Source organism: Ailuropoda melanoleuca, unplaced genomic scaffold (assembly GCF_002007445.2).
Source record: "Ailuropoda melanoleuca isolate Jingjing unplaced genomic scaffold, ASM200744v2 unplaced-scaffold9825, whole genome shotgun sequence".
Lineage (NCBI taxonomy): Eukaryota > Metazoa > Chordata > Mammalia > Carnivora > Ursidae > Ailuropoda > Ailuropoda melanoleuca.
Genome location: NW_023255353.1, coordinates 392,494 through 419,535, shown reverse-complemented (window position 1 = coordinate 419,535; position 27,042 = coordinate 392,494). Strand labels below are relative to the sequence as shown.

Sequence of the window (27,042 nt, the reverse complement as noted above, 5' to 3'; positions counted from 1 at the left end):
CATGCCAAGTGATGTTGAGCATATTTTTGTGTGTCTGTTGGCCATTTGTGTGTCCTCTTTGGAGAAATGTCTGTTCATGTCTTCTGCCCATTTCTTGATTGGATTATTTGTTCTTTGGGTGTTGAGTTTGAGAAGATCTTTATAAATTTTGGATACTAGCCTTTTAACTGATGAGACATTTGCAAGTATCTTCTCCCATTCTTTCAGTTGTCTTTTGGTTTTGTTGACTGTTTCCTTTGCTGTTCAAAACCTTTTTATCTTGATGAAGTAGCAATAGTTCATTTTTGCCTTTGTTTCCCTTGCCTTTGGAGATGTATCTAGCAAGAAGTTGCTGCAGCTGTGGTCACTAAGGTTGCTGCCTGTGCTCTCCTCTAGGATTTTGATGGATTCCTGTCTTGCATTTAGGTCCTTCATCCATTTTGAGTCTATTTTTGGGTATGGAGTAAGGAAATGGTCCATTTCCATTCTTCTGCATGTGGCTGCCCAATTTTCCCAACACCATTTGTTGAAAAGACTGTCTTTTTTCCATGAGATATTCTTTCCTGCATTGTCGAAGATTAGTTGACCATAGAGTGAAGGGTCCACTTCTGGGTTCTCTATTCTGTTCCATTGATCTATGTGTCTGTTTTTTGCCAGTACCATACTGTCTTGAGGATTACAGCTTAATAATAGAGCTTGAAGTCCAGAATTGTGAGGCCACCAGCTTTGTTTTTCTTTTTCAACATTCCTTTGGCTATTCAGAGTCTTCTCTGGTTCCATACAACTTTTAGGATTGTTTGTTCCAGCTCTGTGAAAAAAGGTTGATGGTATTTTGATAGGGATTGCATTGAATGTATAGATTGCTCTGAAAAGTGTAGACATTTTAGCAATATTTGTTCTTCCAATTCATGAGCCTGAAAGGTTTTTCCATTTCTTTGTGTCTTCCTCAATTTCTTTTGTGAGTGTTCTATAGTTTTCTGAATACAGATCCTTTGCCTCTTTGGTTAGGATTATTCCTAGGTACCTTATGGTTTTTGGTGCAACTGTAAATGGGATCGATTCCTTAATTTCTCTTTCTTCTGTTTCATTGATAGTGTGTAGAAATGCAACTGATTTCTGTGCATTGATTTTATATCCTGCCACTTTGCTGACTTCTTGTATGAGTTCTAGCAATTTGGGGGTGGAGTCTTTTGGATTTTCCACATAGAGTATCATATCATCTGTGAAGAGTGAGAGTTTGACTACTTCTTTGCTAATTTCAGTGCCTTTTATTTCTTTTTGTTGTCTGATTGCTGAGGCTAGGACTTCTAGTATTATGTTGAACAACAGTGGTGAGAGTAGACATTCCCTGTCATGTTCCTGACCTTAGGGGGAAAGCTCTTGGTTTTTCCCCATTGAGAATGATATTCACTGTGGACTTTTCATAGATGGCTTTTATGATATTGAGGTATGGTCCTTCTATCACTACACTGTGAAGAATTTTAATCCAGAAAGGATGTTGCAGTTTGTCAAATGCTTTAGAAGAGATCACATATTAAGCCACAAAACAACTCTCAACAAATTCAAGAAAATCAAAGTCATACCATGCATCTTTTCTGACAGCAACAATATGAAACTAAAAATAAACCATAAAAAAATCGGGAAAGAGCACAAACACATAGAGGTTAAATAACATGCTGCTAAACAAACACCCACCAGCATGGGTCAACCAGGGAATAAAATAAATAAAAAAGTACATGGAAACAAATGAAAATGAAAACACAGTGGTCCAAAATCTTTGGGATGCAACAAAAGTGGTTCTAAGAAGGAAGTTTATAGCAATATAGGCCTACATGAAGAAGCAAGAAAACTTTCAAATAAAAAACCTGACCTTACACCTAAAGGATCTAAAGGAAGGAAACAATAAGGATTAGAGCAGAAATAAGTAATATGGAAACGTAAAACAAAACAAAACAAACAAACAAACAAAACCCCAGATTAATGATACCAGGAGCTAGTTCTTTGAAAAGATCAACAAAATTGATAAACCTGTAGCCAGACACATCAAAAAAGAAAAAAAAAAAGAGAGAGAGAAGATAGCAGAGTAGTAGGGGGACCCTATGCTTGTCTTGTCCCTCTAATGCAGCCTGATAAATAACAAATTATTCTAAACACACAAGAAATAGACCTGAGGGCAAAGAGAACAAACTCCAAATCTAGAGGGAGAAAAATGGCCACATCATGGAAGGTAGGAGCTGTGGAGAGTTGATTTGGGGGAGAAAAGAATTGAAGGTGCTGTGGAGGGTATGGAGCCCCAATCATGGCAAGAGGAGAGAGAGAGAGAAAAAAAAAACAGCATTCAGGGGATTGAACAAGAAAAACTCTTCCCCAAAACCATTGACTGGGAAAAGGAGAAGGTCTGATTATTGCAAGTTTTTACAATCAGTGGATCTCAATGTCTGAAGTTTTAGAAATCCACACCATTGCTGGGTTTGTGCCTGGCGGGCCTAGCAGTGTTCCTATGGGGGAGAAGGCAGAGATGTGGGAGCATACACCATGCTCTAAGGATCTCCTGGGTCACAGCAGAGAAAAAGTTCCCCTTTCTGGAGTGCATTTGGAAGGGGTGGCACTGCCTCTCAAGGGACAAAAGAGATGGGGGGGTGGCACCATTGAGCAGCTCTGTTAATTAGCATAGCAGCAGAGGCACCTGCTGGAGGCAGCTAACCTGGAAGTTAGCTTTTGGCTGTGCTTTAACATAATGTGAGCTCCTGCATGGTTGTGTGGCTGCTTTTCTGAGACAAACCAGTACCAGCTGCAGTGTGGTGAGACCCTCCCCCAGAAGATCAGCAGGAGTCCCTGCCATGAAGGGTCCCCAGAATTTGGAGTTTTTGAAACAAGAGTATCGTGCCACCAGGCAGGCAGACAGCTCAGACACAGACAGGGTGACAGCAGGGTACTGACGGAAGCCTGGGACACAAGAGAGGAGATTGATAGCTCTTCTGTGAGGGCTTCCTTAACAGTGGTGGGTGTGAATTCTGAAAGCCAGGCAACACTATCCCCCCCCACCCATCAGTGCAGGCAGACTTCAGTGAGCAGCACAGGGCCCCCAGTGGAAGCTAGAGCCATTTATATCAAGCACCACCCCACTGTACCTTACAGGTGCATCTTTACTAAGCCAAATCCGCCTGAGAAACAGTACAGCAGGCCCCTCCCACAGAAGACAAGTATAAATCCCCTGCATGCACCAAATCTGATCATAGAGCACTGCAAAGTTTCAGCTCTATGGGAAAGAGGATCAGGTTTATTTTAACAAGCAGACCAATGCACACCTACTAAAATGCCATGCACTGGACAAGGTCCAAACACTCCCTGCTGTAGGCAAGGAGAAACTGAAGAAGACTGACCTGAGGGAAAGAGCAACCAAAACACAGCAGCACTCTAAAACACTTCCTGAAGTGCCAGGCCCTGGACAGTATAGGAACTCTTCTTAATATAGCCGTTACTCTCAGGAGCAGGAAATATAACAGGCTTTCCAAAAAACAGTGACCTAGACAAAATGCCAAGACTGAAGAATTCACACCAGAAGAAGGAACATGAAGAGGTCATGGGCGGGGTCTAATCAAAACAGGTGTAAGTAATATGACTGAACCAGAATTTGAAACAACAATCTTAAGGACACAAGCTGGATTTGAGAAAAGCATAGAAGACACTAGAGAATCCCTTACTACAGAGACAAAAGAACTAAAAACTAGTCAGGCTGAAGTAGAAAATGCTATAACTGAGATCCAAATCCAACTGGATGTAATGACAAGAAGGATGGAAGAAGCAGAGGAATGAATCAGTGATATAGAAGATAAAATTATGGAAAATAATGAAGTTGAAAAGAAGAGGGAAATAAAAGTATTGGATCATGAATGTAGACTTAGGGAACTTGGCCACTCCATAAAGCATAATAACATCAATATCACAGGAGTCTCAGAAGAAGAAGAAAGCGGAAAAGGAGCAGAGTGTTTATTTTTTGAGCAAATTATAGCTGAAAAAATTCCCTATTCTGAGGAAAAAAATAGACATCCAAATCCAGGAGGCACAGAGAATTCCCATCAAATTCAACACAGTTGGCCAACCGCATTACATATGGTAGTAAAATTTTTAAAATACAGAGATAAAGGGGCGCCTGGGTGGCACAGCGGTTAAGCGTCTGCCTTCGGCTCAGGGCGCGATCCCGGCGTTACGGGATCGAGCCCCACATCAGGCTCCTCTGCTATGAGCCTGCTTCTTCCTCTCCCACTCCCCCTGCTTGTGTTCCCTCTCTCGCTGGCTGTCTCTATCTCTGTCAAATAAATAAATAAAATCTTTAAAAAAAATACAGAGATAAAGAAAAAAGCAGCAAGGGAAAGGAAATCCCTAAACTACAAGGGAGGACAAACCAGATTCACAACAGATTTATCCACAGAAACCTGGCAGGACAGAAAAGAGTGGCATGATATATTCAAAGTACTGAAGGGGAAAATACGCAGCCAAGAATACTTATCCATCAAGGCTGTCATTCAGAATAGAAGGAGAAATAAAGAGCTCCCCAAACAGAAAATCAAGGAAATTTGTAACCACTAAACCAGCCCTGCAAGAAGTATTAAAGGAGACTCTTTGAGTGGGAAAGAGAGACCAAAAGCAACATAGCCTAGAAAGGAACAGAGATAATCTCCAGAACCAGCAACTTTACGTAATACAATGGCACTAAATTCTTATCAATAATTATTCTGAATGTAAATGGACTAAATGCTCCAACCAGAAGACATAGGGTATTAGAATGGATAAAAAAAAAAAGAAACATCAATATGCTGCTTGCAAGAGACTCATTTGAGACTTAAAGACACCTCCAGATTGAAAGTGAGGGGATGGAGAACCACCTATCATGCTAATGGATGACAAAAGAATGCCAGAGTAGCCATACTGATATCAAACAAACTAGATTTTAAACCAAAGACTGTAACAAGAGATGAAGGGCACAATATCATAATTAAGGGGTCTATCCAACAAGATCTAACAATTGTAAATCTTAATGCCCCCAACTTGGTAGTAGCCAAATATATAAATCAATTAATAACGAACACAAAGAAAATCATTGATAATAGTACAGTAATAGTAGGAAACTTCAACACCCTATTTGCAGCAATGGAGAGATAATCTAAGCACAAAATCAATAAGGAAATGTCTTTGAATGACACCCTGGACCAGATGACTTAACATATATTTCCTAGAAACATACAAACTACCAAAACTGAAACAAGAACAATTACAATTTTATTAATTCTTTCATAGTACCAGCTCTTAGTTTTGTTGATCTGTTCTTGTGTGTGTATGTGTGTGTGTGTGCTTAGTTTAGTTTCTATGTCATTTATTTCTGCTCTAATCTTTATTATTCCCCTTCTTCTGCTGGCTTTAGGCTTTATTTGCTATTCCTTTTCTAGCTCCTTTTAAGTGTAAGCTTAGGTTGTGTATTTGAGATTTTTCTTGCTTCTTGAGGTAGGCCTGTATTGCAATATACTTCCAGAATAGATCACATACTGGGTCACAGACTTATCAAAAGAAAAGAGGAAAGACCCAAATAAGTAAAATCATGAATGAAAGAGGAGAGATCACAATCAAGACCACAAAAATACAAACAATTGTAAGAGAATATTATGAAAAATTATATGCCAAAAAACTGGGCAATCTAGAAGAAATAGATAAATTCCTAGAAACATAAAAACTACCAAAACTGAAACAGGAAGAAATAGAAAATTAACAGACCCATAAGCAGCAGTAATCAGTAATCAAAACTCTCCCAATAAACAAAAGTCCAGGGCCAAATGGCTTCACAGGCGAATTCTACCAGACATTTAAAGAATAGTTAATGCCTATACTTCTCAAACTATTCCAAAAAAAATAGAAATGGAGGGAAAATTTCCAAACTCATTCTATAAGGCCAGCATTACATTGATTCCAAAACCAAAGACCCCACTAAAAAAGAGAATTACAGGCCAATATCTGTGATGAACATGAATGCAAAACTTCCCAACAAGATACTAGCAAATTTGATCTAACAGTACATTAAACAGATTATTCACCACAATCAAGTGGGATTTATTCCTGGGCTGCAGGGGTGGTTCAATATTTGCAAATCAATTAATGTTATACACCATGTTAATTTTTTAAAAAAGGATAGAACTGTATGATCCTCTCAATAGGTGCAGAAAAAAACATTTGACAAAATAGAGCATCCATTCTTGGGAAAAACCCTTGATGAAGTAGGAATAGAGGGCACAAACTTCAACATCATAAAGGCCATATATGAAAGACCCACAACAAATATCATCCTCAATGGGGAAAAACTGAGAGCTTTTCCCCTAAGGTCAGGAACATGACAGGGATGTCCACTCTCACTGTTGTTATTTAACGTAGTACTGGAAGTCCTAGCCTCAGCAATCTGACAACAAAAATAAGTAAAAGGCATCCAAATTGGGAAGCTTTCACTATTTGCAGACAAATGATACCCTATGTAGAAAACCTGAAAGAATGAACCAAAAAAATTACTGCAACTGATATGTGAATTCAGCAAAGTTGCAGGATATAAAATCAACATACAAAAATCTGTTGCATTTCTATGCACCAATAATGAAGCAGCAGAAAGAGAAATCAAGGAATTGATCCCATTTACATTGCACCAAAAATCATAAGCTAAGAATAAACTGAACCAAAGAGGTAAAAGATCTGTACTCTGAAAACTACAGAACAATGATGAAGGAAATTGAAGAGGACACACACGCAAAATGGAAAAACATTCCATGCTCATGGACTGCAAGAACAAATATTATTAAAATCTCTATACTACCCAAAGTAATCTACACATTAAATGTAATCCCTATCAAAATACCACCAGCATTTTTCACAGAGCTAAAACAAACTATCCTAAAATTTGTACAGAACCACAAAAGGCCCCAAAGAGCTTTTTCTTGAAAAAGAAGCAGTGCTGGAGGCATCGCAATTCTGGATTTCAAGCTATAAGACAATGCTGTAGTCATCAAGACAGTATGGTACTAGCACAAAAACAAACACATAGATCAATGGAACAGAATAGAAAATCCAGAAATGGACCCAGAACTGTATGGTCAACTAACCTCCCACAAAGCAGAAAAGAATATCCAGCGGAAAAAAAGAGCCTCTTCAACAAATGGCGTTGGGAAAACTGGGCAGCTATATGCAGAAGAATGAAACTGGACCTCCTTCTTACAGCATACACAAAAATGAATTCAAAATGGATGAAAGACCTAAATGTGAGACAGGGAACCATTGAATTCCTAGAGGAGAAAACAGGCAGCAACCACTTTGACTTCTGTCATAGCAGCTTTTTACTAGACAGCTTTCGGGAGGCAAGGGGGACAAAAGCAAAAATGAACTATTGGGACTTCATCAAGATAAAAAAAACTTCTGCACAGCAAAGGAAAGAGCAAAACTAAAAAGCAACCTATGGAATGGGAGAAGATATTTGCAAATGACATATCTGATAAAGGGTTAGTATCCAGGGGCGCCTGGGTGGCTCAGCCATTAAGCGTCTGCCTTTGGCTCAGGTCATGGTCCCAGGGTCCTGGGATCAAGCCCCGCATTGGGCTCTCTGCTCAGCAGGAAGCCTGCTTCTCCCTCTCCCACTCCCCCTCCCCCTGCTTGTGTCCCCTCTCTCGCTGTCTCTCTCTCTGTGTGTCAAATAAATAAATAAAATCTTAAAAAAGGGTTAGTATCCAAAATCTATAAAGAACTTATCAAATTCAACAGCCAAAGAATAAATAATCCAGTCAAGAAATGGGCAGAAGACATGAACAGACATTTCTCCAAAGAAGATACACAAATGGCCATAGACACAGGAAAAAATGCTCAACATCACTTGGCGTCAGGGAAATACAAATCAAAACCACAATGAGAGAGGTGGCTGGGTGCCTCAGTTGGTTAAACATCTGCCTTCAGCTCAGGTCATGATCCCAGGGTCCTTGGATCGAGCCCCACATCAGGCTCCCTGCTCAGCGGGGAGCCTACTTCTCCCTCTCCCTCTGCCACTACCCCTGCTTGTGCTCTCTCTTGCTCTCTCTCTCAAATAAATGAATAAAATCTTAAAAAAAAAACCACAATGAGATACCACCTCACACCAGTCAGAATGGCTGAAATTAACAACTCAGAAAACAACAAATGTTGGCGAGGATGCAGAGAAAGGGGAACCCTCTTACACTGCTGGTGGGAGTGCAAGCTGGTACAGCCACTCTGGAAAAGAGTATGGAGGCTCCTGAGGGAGTTGAAAATAGGGCTACCCTATGACCCACAGATTGCACTACTAGGTATATACCCCAAAGATACAAATGTATTGATCAGAAGGGGCACCTGCACCCCAATGTTTATAGCAGCAATGTCCACAATAGCCAAACTACAGAAAGAACCCAGATATCCAACCACAGATGAATGGATAAAGAAGTAGTATATATATGTATATTACTCAGCCATCAAAAATCGAAATCTTGCCTTAATGTGACTGAAACTAGAGGGTAGTATGCTAAGTGAAATAAGTCAATCAGAGAAAGACAATTATCACATGATTTCACTCATGTGGAATTTAAGAAACAAAACAGAGGAGCATAGAGGAAGGGAGGGAAAAATAAAACGAGAAGTAATCAGAGAGGAGACAAACTATAAAGAGACACTGAAAGCTAGGAAAAAAACTGAGGGTTGCTGGATGGGAGGAGGGTGGGGGCGTGACATAACAGGGTGATGAGCATTAAGGAGGGCATGTGATGTAATGAGCACTTGGTGTCATATACAACTGATGAACCACTGAACTGTACCTCTGAAACTAATAATACACTATATGTTAATTAATTGAATTTACATAAAAAAGAAAATGCTTCCATCCCCAGGAATAAAGATGTTAGTTGAAAACAATAAATTCTAAGAGTTCTTTCTTTACGCAGGATACCCATCCCTTATCAGATATGATTTGCAAATATTTTCTCTGATTCTGTGGGTTGTCTTTCTACTCTGTTAGTTTCCTTTGATGCAAAGATTTTATATTTTGATGAAGTCCAATTGATCTATTTTTTCTTTTTTCTTTTGTGCTTTTGCATTATATTTCAGAAACTGTTGCCTAATTCAAGGTCACAAAGAGTTTACCCCTGTATTTTAAGTTTTTAAGTAAGCTCTATGCCCAATATGGGGCTTGAACTCATGACCCTGAGATCAAGAGTTGCATGGTCTACTGACTGACCAGCCAGGCACCCCTCTTTTAAGTTTTGTTTTGTTTTTGTTTTTTGGTCTACAGTAACTTTAACAGAGAAACCAGGCTGCAGTAAGTCTACATGATTAGAGCAGATGGTGGTTATCTTTCCAAACAGTGAACTGTGAGCCCAGTTGCCAGCACATAAAGGTTAAACCAAAGCCCAGATACCCTCTTTCCTGGTTCTGCCCTGCATCACCAGCTCATGATGTGAGATGAGAGACTACACAACCTCACTGAAGTCCAAATGGCCAGAAGCAACATCCTGACAGGAGACAATTAAATGATCATTGAAGAGGATGCTGAATTTAAGTTTAGTTACCTACTCTCTGATATTCTTTGACAAGGAAGGTGAGGATATTGGATGAACAGTAAATTATATTCTTCATTATTCAAGTAAGTAAATCCTATAGGGTGGGGTTGATGGTCAATCAAGCAGTAGAATAGGATGAAAATCTAGGCTAGTTATAGATCTCTGTGCCTAAAGAAAAGAACAGCAATGATAAAGGAGTAGAGAAGAACATTAAAATGCCTGAAAGTATTAAAAAGAAGAGCTTTTTTTCTTAAATAAGACAGGTAACAGCATCTTTTATTTTCCTCACTGCAGTGGCAGCAGACTTGCTGGTTTTCATGAAACATGATTCTGAAACAAGGTCTATTGATAAGCTTGCTCAACAGGAGGACAAACATGAAGCTGACTGCTAATGTTAGAACTAGGTCTTCCCACAAAGCCTCTTGCAGGTGCTATTCTCATGCTGGATCTGCAGAGGTGCCCCTAGCACCATAAGGTGCTTCAGTTAATTCTGAAATAATGATTGCAGTGGCATGATTGACAGGTTTTTTTTTTTTCGGTGGCTATGTCTTTCTTGTACACATAAACTTTTTTGGAACAGCTGGAGTTAAAGATGAGCAGGAGTTTGGTTTTGAGAGACAAAGTTTCAGACATCAGCCACAGATGCCTCTGCCATATTTCACTACATGTTATTTTCTGAGAAACACATTCAATGGTTGAGTGTTAAGTACTGTGGTTGAAAGAAATGACCTGCTTACCACCATCCACCCTCCTTCCCCTCCATGTGAATCTCACAACAGCATATGTTGTAGACAGGAAGGTTGTCTGTGTTCCCTTTCACCAGGGAAATTACTTGGAGACCTGGTGAATGGCATGGGTAAGATAGCCTACATTGTCCAAGGTGACCCCTGCCACAGAGATGTGGCCATCCTTTGTCATGTGGATGGAGAACTCCTTGGTCAGCCTCTCCACCTGTTCAGGCTTTAGTCCTGTGAAACAAAACATGCCAATCTGGTCAGTGATGTGCTGTCAGTAGTGGGGGAAGCCCTCCTTCTGGAGGTTGGAGACCAGCTGAATCCACATGCTAATGATGGGGTGGGCCATGCCTTTTACTTCCTGCAACCATTGTTATCACAGGTCAGGGCTGGTCAGGATGGTCAAGGCAATGCAGGCCCCACTGATTGGAGGGTTGGAATACATGGGACAGATCAAGATCTTCAACTGTGACTCCACCCTTTTGGCTTCATCAGTATCTTTGCAGACCACAGTGAAGCTTCCCACGTGCTCACTGTATAAGCCCATGTTCTTGGCATCGGATTGGTAGAGACAAATATTAATGCCCTGTTCAGTGAAGATGAAGTGGCACATAGCCCAGGCATCCTTGTTGCCATCACCACTGACAAAGCCTTGGTAAGCCATACCAAAGAATGCAAAAAGATTGTTTTTCTTCACCACTGTTGCTACTTCCTTCCATTGCTCAGGGCAAAAGCACATTCCTGTGGGATTGTGGGCACAGACATGCAAAAGAACATTTTGCTGTAGCATTTTTGAAATGTCCTCTATAGTGCCTATGAAGTCACAGCTGCATGTCTTGGGGTCTTAGTATCGATAACCATGTAGCTATATGCCAACGTCCCTGAAGATGTGTGTACGATTTCCCTAGGATGGTTTGGGCAGAAAGACATCTCGGCCAAACTTAAAAAATCTTCACAATAACCTGTCTCCAATCCTCAAGGTCCTGGTTCCAGAAATGGTCTGCACAGTGACATACTGGCTACTTTTCAACACTTCATTATTCTCACCCAGGGCTAGTTCTGCTGATGCCTTACAAAATTCAGCAAGTCCCACAATGGGCAGATATTCTTTGTCCAAACTTTTTGCAGCAATCTGGGCCTTTGCATTCTGGACACTAGGGAGCACATAAGCCTTTCCATTATCATCCTGGTGGGCACAAAATCCCAGATTCTTTTTTTTTAATTTTAATTAATTAATTAATTAATTAATTATTTTTGCTGTTGGTGTCTCTCTTAAAGTCTTCTGTGACTTCCAGGATGGGCTCTGGGGGCCCCATCTCCACATGGATCCATCAGGAGTTGGCTCTGGTAGGAGTCATGGCAGTGAAGCTTGGGTAGAAAGCAATGGTGACCCAAGACAGGATGCAGCTGGAGAGCAGGAGGGCCATGGTGGGTGGTGAGAAGGCAGACGGTAGCTGCAGGATGGAGCAGCAGGCACAGACACCTTTTTAAAGATTTTTATGGTAATTTGTGTTTGTAAATGGTGTGAGATAGGGGTACAAATTAATTCTTTTGTGAGTGGATGTCAAGTTGTTCCTTAACCAGTTGTTGAAAAGACTATTCTTAATTCAGAATATTTTTGGCACTCTGGTTGAAAATAAATTATCCATAAAGGTGAGGGTTTGTGTGTGTGTGTGTGTACTTTAATTCTATTACATTAATCTATATATCTTTAAGTCAGTACCATATAGTATTGATAACTTTGGCTTAGTAGTAAGTTTTGAAATAGGGAATTATGAGTCTTCCAACTTCGTTCTTCAAGAACATTTTGTCTATTCTGGGTCCATTGCATTTTCATATGAATTTTAGGATTAACTCACCAATTTCTATAAAGAAACAAGCTGGGGCTTTGATATGGATTGTGCTGAATCTGTATATTACTTTGGCCATCTCAACAATATTAAGTCTTCTGATTCAGGAGCATGGGATTCTTTCTCTTACAATTTACTCCAATAGTGTTTTACAGATTTTGAAGTATACATTTTCTATTTCTTTTGTTAAATTTGATTCCTAAGTATGTTATTACATTTTTTTATTGAAGTATTGTTGACACACAATGCTACAGTAGTTTCAGGTGTACAACATAGTGATTTTGACAAGTTTATGCATTATGCTATGCTCACCATAAGTGTAGCTACCATCTGTCACCATACAATGCTATTATATAATACATTGACCATATTTCCTATGCTGTACCTTTTATCCCTGTGACTTATTCATTCCACAGTTGGAAACCTGTACCTCCCACTCCCCTTCACCCATTTTGACCACCTCCCCACCCCCCCTTTCTGGTAACCATCAATTTGTTCTCTGTATTTATGGGTATGTTTCCTAAGTATGCTATTTTTCAATGTTATTATAAATGGAATTGTTTACTTAATTTCATTTTCTGACTGTTCATTACTAGTGTATAGTAATAAAATTTATTTTTGTATATTGATTTTGTATCCAGAAACAATGTTGAATTTGTTTATTAATTCTAATAGCTTTTCGGTAGTTTCCTTAGGATTTTACATATACATGCTCAAGTCATCTGAACATTATACTGTTTTAAAATTATTTACATATATCACAATAAAATTAATATGTATTTTTCATGAGCTTGCATTTTTGGAAGCACAACATCCAGATAGCTATTTTGTACAAATTAACTGCAAGTTCCTATTATTCACTCCTTCCCTCCTTCATTCTTCTAAGCTCCCTCCTATCCCTAGAGACTCTAAACACTCACTACTGAGACCCTGGAGGTTAGTCCCAGACTGAGCAGAGAAAGCCTGCATCATATCCTGCTGCTTCTGGGAGAAGGTAGGCATGTAGCTTGTGGAGGGTGAGGGCACTGGAATGGAGAAGGTGCTCTGAGTTTCTTTGGTCCTGGCATTCTCCACAATCAGTTCATCAATTGCATTGCACAGACTGGAAGAAAGTTGGACCCTTAGACAACTGCAGAAATGGACAACTCCACCCCCAAAAACCATCCTGCTCCCATTGCCGCCCAACAACCAGATTCCTTCCATACTCCTACTGTGCCTGACCCCTGGATTCCTTGGCTGGTACCTCTGACTGCCCAGATAGCCCAATTTTGGAGTGACTGTCTACCAGCTTCACTAGATTTGTAGATTTAATTCTAATGTATTTACCCCTTACAGAGGCACAAGGAATGGACACTCCAATCCCCATTTTAAGAGTAAGACAGTAAGTCACTGAGGTGTTATGACCTGACCACGGTCACTCAGCTAGCTAGTGAGTATTGAGGTCAGAAAAAGAATCTGGTATTCTGACTCCAGAGTCCACACTCTTAACCACTAACCTAGATCTCTTCTTAGGTCTACCTTTTGGCTTTCCACTGAGGAATCCTCTAGGCTGTACCACTACATTATTACACCACTGTCCTCAAGCTTGGATGGGTGTTTGTTCCCATGTTGAACCCACAACACAGCACTTACATGGAATTGCTATCAGAAGTCAAGATGAAGTTCAGAGTGAAAGCATGGACAGAACCTTGAGAATTTCCTTCCACTTCAATGACAACAAACAATAATATCCCCTTAGAGTTGTACATATTTTTCACACAAGCAGTATTCTCCTTTCAGGGACTTACTTGATAGTCTTGCAGTACCCTGATGATAGCCAGACAGGGACAATTTTTCACTGGGTGATAGGAGGGGGCTTCATGGACTGAGAGGGTAACAAAAGGGATAATCAACTCCCAGGGATAGGACCCCCAACATGTATCAGATCCTCTGACAAATACATGTTCACTTGATTCATTTTTTAAAGCAGCCCAAGATAAGGGTATTACTAGCCTGTTTTGTAAATGAGGAAACTGAAAGGTTAGATAATTGGCCCAAGGTCACAGAGTGAGGAACTGAGATGAGAGCTATAAAATGCCACAGCTTGTGCCTATAACATGTGGGCTATGTTGGGTCAGAAAGGCATGGATGTATGTCAGACCAGAATAGTCTAGGGGCAAGGTGGGGATGGGAGAACACAAAGGGAATCAGAAGGGAAGGGAAGGGAAGGGAAGGGAAGGGAAGGGAAGGGAAGGGAAGGGAGCAACTTGGAAAGCTGGGAGAACTGGGAGGTAGCTCAGCCAGGGGAAGGACATAGTGGGGTATCTGGGGAGGGGACACTACAGATACGTACCTTCCTTAAAAATCCCATTGACATAAAAACAGAGCATTGTTTCCTGAAAGGGGCAAACAGTTACTAAGCCTCTTAGTATCCTTCTAAACCTCCTACCCACTTCTGACTTTTTTGGTCTGCTTAAGGGAGGAAACACATGCTCACCATCTGGATGCTCAGGTTTGCCACATAGGAGTTAAGGTCATGCTGAGTTTTGGGCAACATATTGAGGGAGTAAAAAATGTCATACTTTGTATGTTTTAGCAGCTGAACCTGCAGGTTTGTGCAGGAAAGAGAAGGAAAGGTCAGGCCCTTGGCCCCTATATATGTTCCTTTCATGCCCTCTTTCCCATGCTGATCTTCTTGCTTTTTACATTTACCAAGGTCCTTGACCTTCTTTTTTTTTTTTTTATTTGACAGAGATAGACAGCCAGCGAGAGAGGGAACACAAAAGCAGGGGGAGTGGGAGAGGAAAAAGCAGGCTCCCAGTGTAGGAGCCCGATGTAGGACTCGATCCCGGAATGCCGGGATCATGCCCTGAGCCGAAGGCAGACACCTAACGACTGCGCTACCCAGGCAGCCTCGGTCCTTGACCTTCTTAATATTCCTGCTATCCTTGAAGTATTCTTCCAAACTGTTTCTAGGAAAAAAAAAAAAAAGAGGAAAAGGAGGTGGTGGCCCAGGCAGTGTAGATGTTTCCAGGAGCTGATCTGTATTTACCGGGGGGACGCATGGCCCAGAAGCAGAGTCTGAGCTGTGATACATATAAGGCTGCATCTTCAGGGTTGAAGGGAATGGTTAGGGAGAAGTAGGCCTCATTGTGGTAAGCACTGAGGAAAACCTATCAGTCTCCAGAGGCATAGATCAAGTAATACATGAAGAGGAACAAAGGCCATAGGCTATCTCTGTGGTTTGGGCCCCCATGGGGACTTGAAATCTCCCCTCAATGAGCAGACCTATGCTTGGGTGGCCCATTCCAGTCCTCATCTGCCTCATGGTCCCGAGGGTACTTACTGAAGCAGGCATTGAAGGATTAGGTTCTTAAGGGTCTCAGATCCTTTATAGCTTTCCTGGAATCAAAAGACACCTTGAGGGAGGAGGTTAAGATGGCGGAGGAGTAGGGGACACCTTTTTCAGCCGGTCCCCTGAGTTGAGCTGGATAGGTACCAGACCAGCAGGGAATATCCACGGAATCAGCCTGAGACGCAGGAAGATACATCTGGATCTCTACAAATGAACATCTCCAGCGCTGAGTATCGAGGTACGAAGCGGGGAGCCGTGAAACCGCGCACAGATATCGGAAGCTAAACAGAAGGGGGAGGGAGCCGCCGTGTCAGGGCGCCGGGAAGCGGTAGCCACCTGCAAGGGGGAGCGGACAGACCGCGGACCCGCACGCTTGAGACAGCAGGCTGAGAAGGGAGCTCCGGGAGCGCACGCGGGACGGCTGGCGGTTGGCGGGCCACCTGCACGGGGGAGCAGGCGGACTCGCGGACGGCACCCGCGAGACAACAGACTTAGAACGCGAGCTCCAGGAGCGCGCGCGCAGGGCGGCTGGCGGGCCACCTGCACCGGGGAGCGGGCGGACCGCGGACCCGCACTCTGGAAACGGCAGACTGAGTCCGTGAGCCGGGAGCGTGCACCACCAAGCATCTCACGGAGCTCCGGAGCTCCGGTGTGCTCACTGGATCGAGGCTGAGACCGGGAGCTCCGGGAGCGTCCGCGGGGCGGCTGGCGGCTGGAGGGCCACCTGCACGGGGGAGCAGGCGGACTCGCGGTCAGCACCCGTGAGACACCAGACTGAGACGGGGAGCTCCGGGAGCCCGCGCGGGGCGGCTGGCGGCGGGCGGGGTTGGAAACACAAAGGACAGAGACGTGCCGGCCCTGGAAGTGAGGGCTGGGACGCCGGGTGTGGGGCGCACAGCCCGGGATGCTGCAGGGTTGAGCAGCACCAACAGAAACAGAGTTAAAGTGGCCAGAACATCAGTGGAGAACGATCCGCGATCCCTCTGTTCTGAGACAGAGGCTGAATTTCAGCCGCTGCTGCTCTCTCAGAAGAGGCATAGCAAACCGCCAGGGAAAGCCGCCAGAGAACAAAAGCCCGGAAATACCGGCTCACAGGGTGCCCATCCCCATCCCCCCTCGCAAGGGACACAGAGACTCTACCCAAACAGGGTTTTCTGAGTACCTGCAGGCAGGCCCCTCCCCCAGAAGGCAGGCTGAAAAATCAAGAAGCCCACAACCCGGAGCGCCTGAGTGGCGCAGTCACCAAGCACCTGTCTTCGGATTAGGGTGTGATCACAACGCTCCGTAAGGAGTCCTTCATCGGGCTTCTCCACCGGGAACCTGCTTCTTCCTCTCCCACTCCTCTGCTTGGGTTCCCTTTCTTGCTGACTGTCTCTCTCTCTCTCAAATAAATAAATAAACTCTTTAAGGAAGAAGCCCACATCCCTAAGATCTCTATAAAACAAGGGCGCACGGCCTGGGTCCCAGTCAACACTTGGGCTCTGGACAACCCTGCAATCTCTCTTCATCAGAATGACGAGAAGGAGAAGTCCCCCCCAGCAAAGAAAAGATAATGAGTCTGTGGCCTCTGCCACAGAATTGGCCTCGGCCACAGAATTAATACATATGGATGTATCCCAATTATCAGAAATGGAATTCAGAGCAACAATGGTCAAGATGATGAGTAAACTTGAAAAAAGCATCAGAGAAAGCGTTGCTGAGAATATAGAATCCCTAAGGGCAGAAATGAGAGCGAATCTGACAGAAATTAAAAATTCTATGAGCCAAATGCAGTCAAAACTAGAGGCTCTGACGGCCAGGGTCACCGAGGCAGAGGAACGCGTTAGCGAATTGGAGGATGGGTTAGTAGAAGAAAAAACGAAAATAGAAGCTGGTCTTAAAAAAATCCACGCCCACGAATGTAGATTACGGGAGATTACTGACTCTATGAAACGATCCAATGTCAGAATCATCGGCATCCCTGAAGGGGTGGAGAAAAACAGAGGTCTAGAAGAGATATTTGAACAAATTGTAGCTGAAAACTTCCCTAATCTAGCAAGGGAAACAAGCATTCGTGTCCAAGAGGCAGAGAGGACCCCATCCAAGCTCAACCAGGACAAACCTACGCCACGGCATGTCATAGTGCAATTCGCAAATATTAGATCCAAGGATACAGTATTGAAAGCGGCCAGGGCAAAGAAATTTCTCACGTACCAAGGCAAAGGTATCAGGATTACGTCAGACCTGTCTACAGAGACCTGGAATGAGAGAAAGGCTTGGGGGGGCATTTTTAAAGCTCTTTCAGAGAAAAACATGCAGCCAAGGATCCTTTATCCAGCAAAGCTGTCATTCAGAATTGATGGAGAAATAAAGACGTTCCAAAATCGCCAATCATTAACCAATTTCGTAACCACGAAACCAGCCCTACAGGAGATATTAAGGGGGGCTCTATAAAGGTAAAAAGGCCCCAAGAGTGATACAGAGCAGCAAGTCACAACCGATACAAAGACTTTAAAGAGAAATGGCATCATTAAAATCATATCTGTCAATAATCTCTATCAATCTAAATGGCTTAAACTCTCCCATAAAACGCCACAGGGTTGCAGATTGGATAAAAAGACATGACCCATCCATTTGCTGTCTACAAGAGACTCATTTTGAACCCAAAGATGCATTCAGACTTAGAGTAAGGGGATGGAGTACCATCTTCCACGCAAATGGACCTCAAAAGAAAGCTGGAGTAGCAATTCTCATATCAGATAGACTGGATTTTAAACTAGAGGCCATAGAGAGAGATACAGAAGGGCACTATATTATTCTTAAAGGAAGTATTCAACAAGTGGATATGACAATTATTAATATATATGCCCCCAACAGGGGAGCAGCAAGATACACAAGCCAACTCTTAACCAAAATAAAGAGACATATAGATAAGAACACAGTAATAGTAGGGGACCTCAACACCCCACTATCAGAAATAGACAGAACACCCTGGCAAAAACTAAGCAAAGAATCAAAGGCTTTGAATGCCATACTCGACGAGTTGGACCTCATAGATATATATAGAACACTACACCCCAGAACCAAAGAATACTCATTCTATTCAAATGCCCATGGAACATTCTCAAGAATAGATCATGCTCTGGGACACAAAACAGGTCTCAGCCAATACCAAAAGATTGAAATTATCCCCTGCATATTCTCAGACCACAACGCTCTGAAATTGGAACTCAACCACAAGGAAAAACCTGGAAGAAACTCAAACACTTGGAGGCTAAGAACCATCCTGCTCAAGAATGACTCGATAAACCAGGAAATCAAAAAACAAATTAAACAATTTATGGAGACCAACGAGAATGAATACACAACGGTCCAAAACCTATGGGATACTGCAAAGGCAGTCCTAAGGGGGAAATACATAGCCATCCAAGCCTCACTCAAAAGAATAGAAAAATCTAAAATGCAGTTTCTATATTCTCACCTCAAGAAACTGGAACAGCAACAGAGGGACAGGCCTAACCCACTGACAAGGAAGGAGTTGACCAAGATTAGAGCAGAAATCAATGAATTAGAAACCAGGAGCACAGTACAGCAGATCAACAGGACTAGAAGCTGGTTCTTTGAGAGAATCCATAAAATTGACAGACCACTGGCAAAACTTGTCCAAAAACAAAGAGAAAGGACTGAGATTATTAAAATTATGACTGAAAAGGGAGAGGTCACGACCAGCACCATTGAAATTGCAAGGATTATTAGAAACTTTTATCAACAGCTATATGCCAAAAAACTAAACAATCTGGAAGAGATGGAGGCCTTCCTGGAAACCTATAAACTACCAAGACTGAAACAGGAAGAAATAGATTTCTTAAATAGGCCAATTAACTATGAAGAAATTGAGTCAGTGATAAACAACCTTCCAAATAATAAAACTCCAGGCCCAGACGGTTTTCCTGGGGAATTCTACCAAACATTCAAAGAAGAAATAATACCTATTCTCCTAAAGCTATTTCAAAAAATAGAAACAGAAGGAAAGCTACCAAACTCATTCTATGAGGCTAATATTACCTTGATCCCCAAACCAGGCAAAGACCCCCTCAAAAAGGAGAATTACAGACCGATTTCTCTAATGAATATGGATGCCAAAATCCTCAACAAGATCCTTGCTAATAGAATCCAACAGTACATTAAAAGGATTATCCATCATGACCAAGTGGGATTCATACCTGGGATGCAAGCATGGTTCAACACTCGCAAATCAATCAATGTGATACATCATATCAACAAGAAAAGACTCAAGAACCATATGATCCTCTCAATTGATGCAGAAAAAGCATTTGACAAAATACAGCATCCTTTCCTGATTAAAACCCTTCAGAGTGTAGGAATAGAGGGTACATTTCTCAATCTCATAAAAGCCATCTATGAAAAGCCTACTGCAAGCATTATTCTCAATGGGGAAAAGCTGGAAGCCTTTCCCTTAAGATCAGGAACACGACAAGGATGCCCACTCTCGCCACTATTATTCAACATAGTACTAGAAGTCCTTGCAACAGCAATCAGAAGACAAAAAGGGATCAAAGGTATCCAAATCGGCAAAGAAGAAGTCAAACTGTCTCTCTTTGCAGATGACATGATACTCTATATGGAAAACCCAAAGGAATCCACTCCCAAACTATTAGAAGTTATAGAACAATTCAGTAAGGTGGCAGGATACAAAATCAATGCCCAGAAATCAGTTGCATTTCTATACACGAATAACGAGACTGAAGAAAGAGAAATTAGGGAATCCATCCCATTTACAATAACACCAAAAACCATACGTTACCTTGGAATTAACTTAACCAGAGACGTAAAGGACCTATATCCTAGAAACTATAGATCACTTTTGAAAGATATTGAGGAAGACATAAAAAGATGGAAAAATATTCCATGCTCATGGATTGGAAGAATTAACATAGTTAAAATGTCCATACTACCCAGAGCAATCTACACTTTCAATGCTATCCCGATCAAAATACCGAGGACATTTTTCAAAGAACTGGAACAAATAGTCCTTAAATTTGTATGGAACCAGAAAAGGCCCCGAATCTCCAAGGAACTGTTGAAAAGGAAAAACAAAGCTGGGGGCATCACAATGCCGGATTTCGAGCTGTACTACAAAGCTGTGATCACAAAGACAGCATGGTACTGGCACAAAAACAGACACATCGACCAATGGAACAGAATAGAGAACCCAGAAATGGACCCTCGGCTCTTTGGGCAACTAATCTTTGATAAAGCAGGAAAAAACATCCGGTGGAAAAAAGACAGTCTCTTCAATAAATGGTGCTGGGAAAATTGGACAGCTACATGCAAAAGAATGAAACTTGACCACTCTCTCACACCATACACAAAAATAAACTCCAAATGGATGAAAGACCTCAATGTGAGACAGGAATCCATCAAAATTCTAGAGGAGAACATAGGCAACAACTTCTATGACATCGGCCAGAGCAACCTTTTTCACGACACATCGCCAAAGGCAAGAGAAATAAAAGATAAAATGAACTTATGGGACTTTATCAGGATAAAGAGCTTCTGCACAGCCAAGGAAACAGTCAAAAAAACTAAGAGACAGCCCACGGAATGGGAGAATATATTTGCAAAGGACACCACAGATAAAGGACTGGTATCCAAGATCTACAAAGAACTTCTCAAACTCAATACACGAGAAACAAATAAACAAATCATAAAATGGGCAGAAGATATGAACAGACACTTTTCCAATGAAGACATACAAATGGCTAACAGACACATGAAAAAATGTTCAAAATCATTAGCCATCAGGGAAATTCAAATCAAAACCACACTGAGATACCACCTTACGCCAGTTAGAATGGCAAAGATAGACAAGGCAAGAAACAACAATTGTTGGAGAGGATGTGGAGAAAGGGGATCCCTCCTACATTGTTGGTGGGAATGCAAGTTGGTACAGCCACTCTGGAAAACAGTGTGGAGGTCCCTTAAAAAGTTAAAAATTGAACTACCCTATGACCCAGCCATTGCACTACTGGGTGTTTACCCCAAAGATACAGACGTAGTAAAGAGAAGGGCCATATGCACCCCAATGTTCATAGCTGCATTGTCCACAATAGCCAAATCATGGAAGGAGCCGAGATGCCCTTCAACAGATGACTGGATTAAGAAGCTGTGGTCCATATATACAATGGAATATTACTCAGCTATCAGAAAGAACGAATTCTCAACATTTGCTGCAACATGGACGGCACTGGAGGAGATAATGCTAAGTGAAATAAGTCAAGCAGAGAAAGACAATTATCATATGATTTCTCTCATCTATGGAACATAAGAACTAGGATGATCGGTAGGGGAAGAAAGGGATAAAGAAAAGGGGGGTAATCAGAAGGGGGAATGAAACATGAGAGACTATGGACTATGAGAAACAAACTGAAGACTTCAGAGGGGAGGGGGTGGGGGAATGGGATAGACTGGTGATGGGTAGTAAGGAGGGCACGTATTGCATGGTGCACTGGGTGTTATACGCAACTAATGAAGCATCAAACTTTACATCGGAATCTGGGGATGTACTGTATGGTGATTAACACAATATAATAAAATAAAATTTAAAAAAAAAAAAAAAAGACACCTTGAAAGTATGTGGTAGACAAAGCCTCCCTTGCAAAATCCCAAATCATGCTTGGTTCATCCTCACCTTACAGGGTTTTATTATCTCGGAGGCTTCAACGCAAATTACAGTTCTTGTTGGTAACACCTGACCATCCTGAAGAAGGGAAGAGGAAATGAGAAGTGCAGACCACGGAGGTTGCAATGGGTGAAAGGGGCATGTATAGGTGCAGGGGAACAAGGGCCAGAAGTCAGATGTGAAATGGCTCCCAAAATTCTATCAGCAAGACTACAGTAGGAGTCTTCAACAGATGGTCCTGTAAGCCTCTATTATTATATGCAACTTTGGGTAAATAGGTAATGAGAGTGAGCGAGTGAGGGTGTATGTGTGTGTGCGCATGTGTGCGCGTGTGTGGACATTTTCCAGGAAGGATAGCCATGCTTTTGTCAGGAAGTCTATATACCTCAATGGGCCAAAGGTCAGATACAAAAACATAATCTGTGTAAGTCCCCAAAAGCTTCAGGGCTGGTGTGGAGGTCGTCAATGTTAATAAGAGGGGACAATGATGAATGTAGGCACTTGCCAGGTGTAACAATGTGGGAAAACCTGATGGCATTCCTCAAGACCAAAAATAGAAAGAAATGAATTGCATTTTAGGTTGTAAAGGTTCTCTGTCTTTCCTTCCTCCTGTGTAGCTCCCACCTAGACTGTCCTGAGTCTCTTCTCCAGTACCACAAGAAGAAACATTTGGAGCCCAGGCTCCAGGGCTGCCTTCCCCTCCCCAAGTCCCTTCCTTCATCCAAGTCCCCACTGAAGGCTCCAAAAAGAAAAGGGAATGGGGTGGAAGACCAGAGGAAGACCTCACTAGGGGTCCAGCACTCTGCAGGACCATGACACCCCCCCAGGGATGGTCCAGAATGTTGGGGCAGGGAGGTGAGTGAGGCAAGACCCAAGAGGCAGGGAGGAAGAGGGAGGGAGTTGGAGACAGAAGAAGGGGTGAAGGTAGGAGGGTAGAGGTGAGAGAGACATAGGGGAGTAGAGACAAAGGAGGGAGAGAACGCAAAGCAAAGGGAAGGGAAAGAAGCTCTACCATGGTAGTGGGGGTCAGGCAGGAAGAGAGAAGGGGGAAATGGCTCTCTGCCTGCAGTCCTTTCCTTCATCTCCCTGGCTGGCTCTGGCACCCAAGGTAGGAATGGAAAACATGCAGGTGTTGGTCTGGGGGCCCATTGATGCTGGATGAAACTTTATAACCTGTATGAGCTCAGTCTGAGCTGGTCATGGGGAACAAGGCAGCCACAGGGGTAGGAGACCTTCCCCAGGAGTAGAGGGTGAAGCCCCAGGTCAGAATGGGGCCGAGGGTCTGTCGCCGCCTTTTATGATCACCACCTTCCATCCTGATGGCCCCAGTGCACCTGTGCCTCTCTCAGTCAGTTCCTAGCCTGAGGGATTATAGTCATGTAGGGCTACCCAGGGCTCCTCTGAAGGACCAGTCAGGAGGCTGTGATGTATGGAGGGAAGAGAGGGGGAAGTGCCTCTGAGAGGTCTGTTATCTCTTCTCAAGCACCTCTGCCCTCTGCCTTTCATTCCTGCCTCAGGAAGCCCTCTGCTCACTGGCAGTCACCCATTTCTGGCCTCTTGACGCAGGAAACCCTGGTTTCTCCCAAGGAGGGTCCAGCTCCTGACATTGGGCCAGAGAAAGAGGACCTTGAGTAAGAGCCCCCCAGGACCTCAGCCCTCAGCATGGGGCAGGAAAGCCATTATGGCAGTCTGGAATTAGAGAGGGGACCCATTTGTTTCAAGGGAAAGAAGGCTCCTTTTGGGGTGAGGAGGGACACCCCATCTCAGCAGGGAGTAAAAAGGCCTGTCTCAGCATGAGGCCCTGGGCTGGAGGACCCTTGTCAGTTCAGGTCATAGCATCTGGCTCAAGGTGGTCACTTCTGGTCCTGGAGAGGAGAACTCAGGCTTCCTGGAGCATTCTCAGGAGAAGGCTAGAGACAGCTGGGTGCAGAGTGTGGAAACAGAGCCCAGACCAGGAGAACAAGTGAGCAGGTCATAGGAAGGAAAAGACCTCTAAGCATAGGTAAGGGACACAGAGAGAGGAGAGAGGGCCCTATGGTCCTCCTAGAGGGGGTAAGTCAGGCTCCCAAGGTACAGAGGTCCCCAGGAAGGGTGACAGAAATTACTACAGACCTTACATAGGTGGACTGGTTTGGGAAGGTGCCAAACAGAGAGTTCCCTTTCAGCCACAGCTCTTCAAGATTCATCCCTTTCATCTTGCCCAACTTCCAGGCTGACTGCACCTGAAAAATATGGAAAAGAAACCTTAAAAATGTCCCAGGAATAAAGAGACACCTGGACCCTCCCTCCATTACTTGTATCTTATCCTGCCTCCTGTCATCACTCTGATGAGCATTACCTCTCACTGTCAACCCCAACTTTGATCTGGCTCCCTCTTCCAACCTCATTTTTGGAGAGGTTCAGGATCTTGACTACGGGGGCCATCTGTATAATGTCAGATGAGCCATCTAGCTGGTACAGTTTGTTCTTGCGCAAGTTCAAGAACAAAAGCTTTTGGAGAAGTTACAGTGACAGTTACTATCTATGGCCTCAGAGACAAATCTTCTCTCTACCCCATGTGTTCCACCCTGTACCATAATACCAGCAGTGGACATAAGGCCTCACCTCGGGTTAAATCTCTTCAATGATCTGCAGAGTGGCAGCCATGCAGTTTCTTCAATTCAAGATTATACCTATATCATGGTCCATCAACTCTTCAAAAAGGTGAGAGGAGGCATCAGAAGGCTGAGAGGGATCCAGGGACAGCACCAAGCTTTCCCTCATTACCATCCCTCAGTCTCCCTCCCAGGCAGACCCCTAGAATTACTGCTATCAGTTGTACCTGGACCAAAGTGGAGTTTATGGAGGTCAAGAGCTTTTTGAGAGCTATCATAGCATTTGCTCATGATCAGCTGTTGAGAAAGATGGTGAGAGCCACTGTGGGTCTGTCATGGTGATAGGGAAATTGGGGGCTGGGGGAAGAAGCAGTTGGTCTGGGTGTGGGCACACAATGAGCCTTGAGTTTTCATTACCTTTAGCTGCTCCATTTCTTCTGGCTCCAATTTATTCTGTACAGAGTAGGGTACAGCAGAGGGATTGACATGGATAGATAAGTACAAGAAGGAGAGGTAGGATAAGCACTAGGAACTCTCATTTTAAGATGACTGGTCACTGGCCTGTCTTCCTGCACTGGGACTAGGTATCCTCAACACATACTTTTTGATTTTCCTCATCACAAATCTTGTAGCTGATATCCTTCAATGCAGAGGCAGCATTAGCATCCTGAATAAAGAAGTCAGCCCCATCTTTAAAGTAATGGAACTACAGGGATTGAAGGCAACAGCAATAGTGTCAGAGGCCAGTGGCCGGTGCTGAGCTCTCTCTCCCTCTTCCTTGTGCCTGCTCATCTGGCTTCACCATCCTCTCTTACATCGACCGTGGCGAAGGGGACACTGCAATGGCTTTGGATTGAATTTATTAGCCATGTATTGTTATACTTTATTCCATAAGGAATATAAGGATGAAAAGAAGGGATGGGAGAGAAGGAAGACAACAGGGCATTAAGACTGTAGAACAGACCCAACCTGGTGTTCTATTCCAACCTTCTACTGAGCTTTAAAAGGCTTCCAAACTAGGGACTATTGATATGATTTTAACTTTTTCTTTTGCCAGACATGGATTCTCTAATTTTCCATTCTCTGCATTTGAATATTTAACTCCCAAATAATCAAATTTAGATATTTAAAATGATTTTCCTTTAATAAGGCTCCAGGAAATCCTATGTGTTGAAAACACTACCTGTTCTTCTGACAAGGAATTTAGAGAGAATAGACCTCCACACTCAGCTTGAGCCAAACTGTAGCATCTAGTTAGGAGTTGCTCCATATCCTTGGAGGTAGTTTCCACTTTTGTCTTTAGTCAATTTCCTGTGACCTTCCTTTAGTCAATCTGTTCCCCTTGAATTGTTTGTGTGAACCTGCACTTAGATGATCAAGGATGTTAACTCCTCTTGTCCTTAACAAAGTTCCTAGCATCTCTATATGAGACCAGTACAACTCCCCTTGATCTGCCTCTCCTGCACATTCCCTATTTTTTATCAGGATACTTTCTGTGATCCTGAACCAGCCCCCTGGGTTTCCATCCTGTGTGTTCTCCACATCTCTCTCTGGAAATGTTCTGTCTTGGTATTCATCATGCCATTTCACACTGGGTTGGAAAGTAGAGAGAGTGCTGTGGGGAAGTGGATAGAATGGACTGCCCATAAATATATAGGAATGCATAGAAATGCTACAAAACCTTCTATATACTCCCACCTCAGTAAAGCCAGGTCTATAATTAGGATTGCTCAGTTGTTATTCCAGTTCTATCACTATTCGCTTTCAGTGAGAGGAGAAAAACACTATGGAGAACAAAAAAGTTGCAGAGTCCCAGGGGCTGCTGCATGCAAACCAGGCTGCCTGATCACTTACTGTCTTATTTGGGGTCCTACTGGGAATCCCTCATTGCCGTGTTTCCATCATTCTTCTGAAGATGGGAAGGATGAAGCTCATATCCACATGTTCATAATGAAGGCTCCCTTTGCCAAAATTATCCTGGGAAGAATCCCCATCCTTATTTTTCTTTAAGGAGAGCTATCATTTTTGTTTTAAATAAAAAAATAAGTTTAAAATCAAATTTATCTTTAAGAAAAAACATGCAAGTTTGAAGACACATCAGTGGTCTCATACCATGTACCTCATCTTCACCTAACATCATGGTAGGGCAAGCCAAGTGTCAACCTGTCTGAATAGAACAATCATACAAACCCCAGAAAGCAAACTTCTCTACCTGTCTGGATATGGGAGCTTTATTTGACAGATGGCATAATCAGGGAGGAAATCTTGAAGTAGAAGTTAACTAT

General features: G+C 42.9%; 1 protein-coding gene and 1 pseudogene across 1 annotated transcript; both read right to left on the bottom strand.

Annotated features, from left to right (window-relative positions):
* Positions 1-10,391: 10,391 nt before the first annotated feature.
* On the bottom strand, positions 10,392-11,724 carry LOC105234464 (annotated as a pseudogene).
* A 12,496-nt stretch (positions 11,725-24,220) lies between these two features.
* On the bottom strand, positions 24,221-26,404 carry LOC100470225 (nuclear RNA export factor 2). The gene is given in 8 exon segments (XM_011216822.2): positions 24,221-24,385; positions 24,546-24,653; positions 24,768-24,856; positions 24,985-25,054; positions 25,175-25,250; positions 25,354-25,463; positions 25,573-25,657; positions 26,253-26,404. Coding segments are annotated over 8 exon segments (855 nt in total).
* Positions 26,405-27,042: the final 638 nt, after the last annotated feature.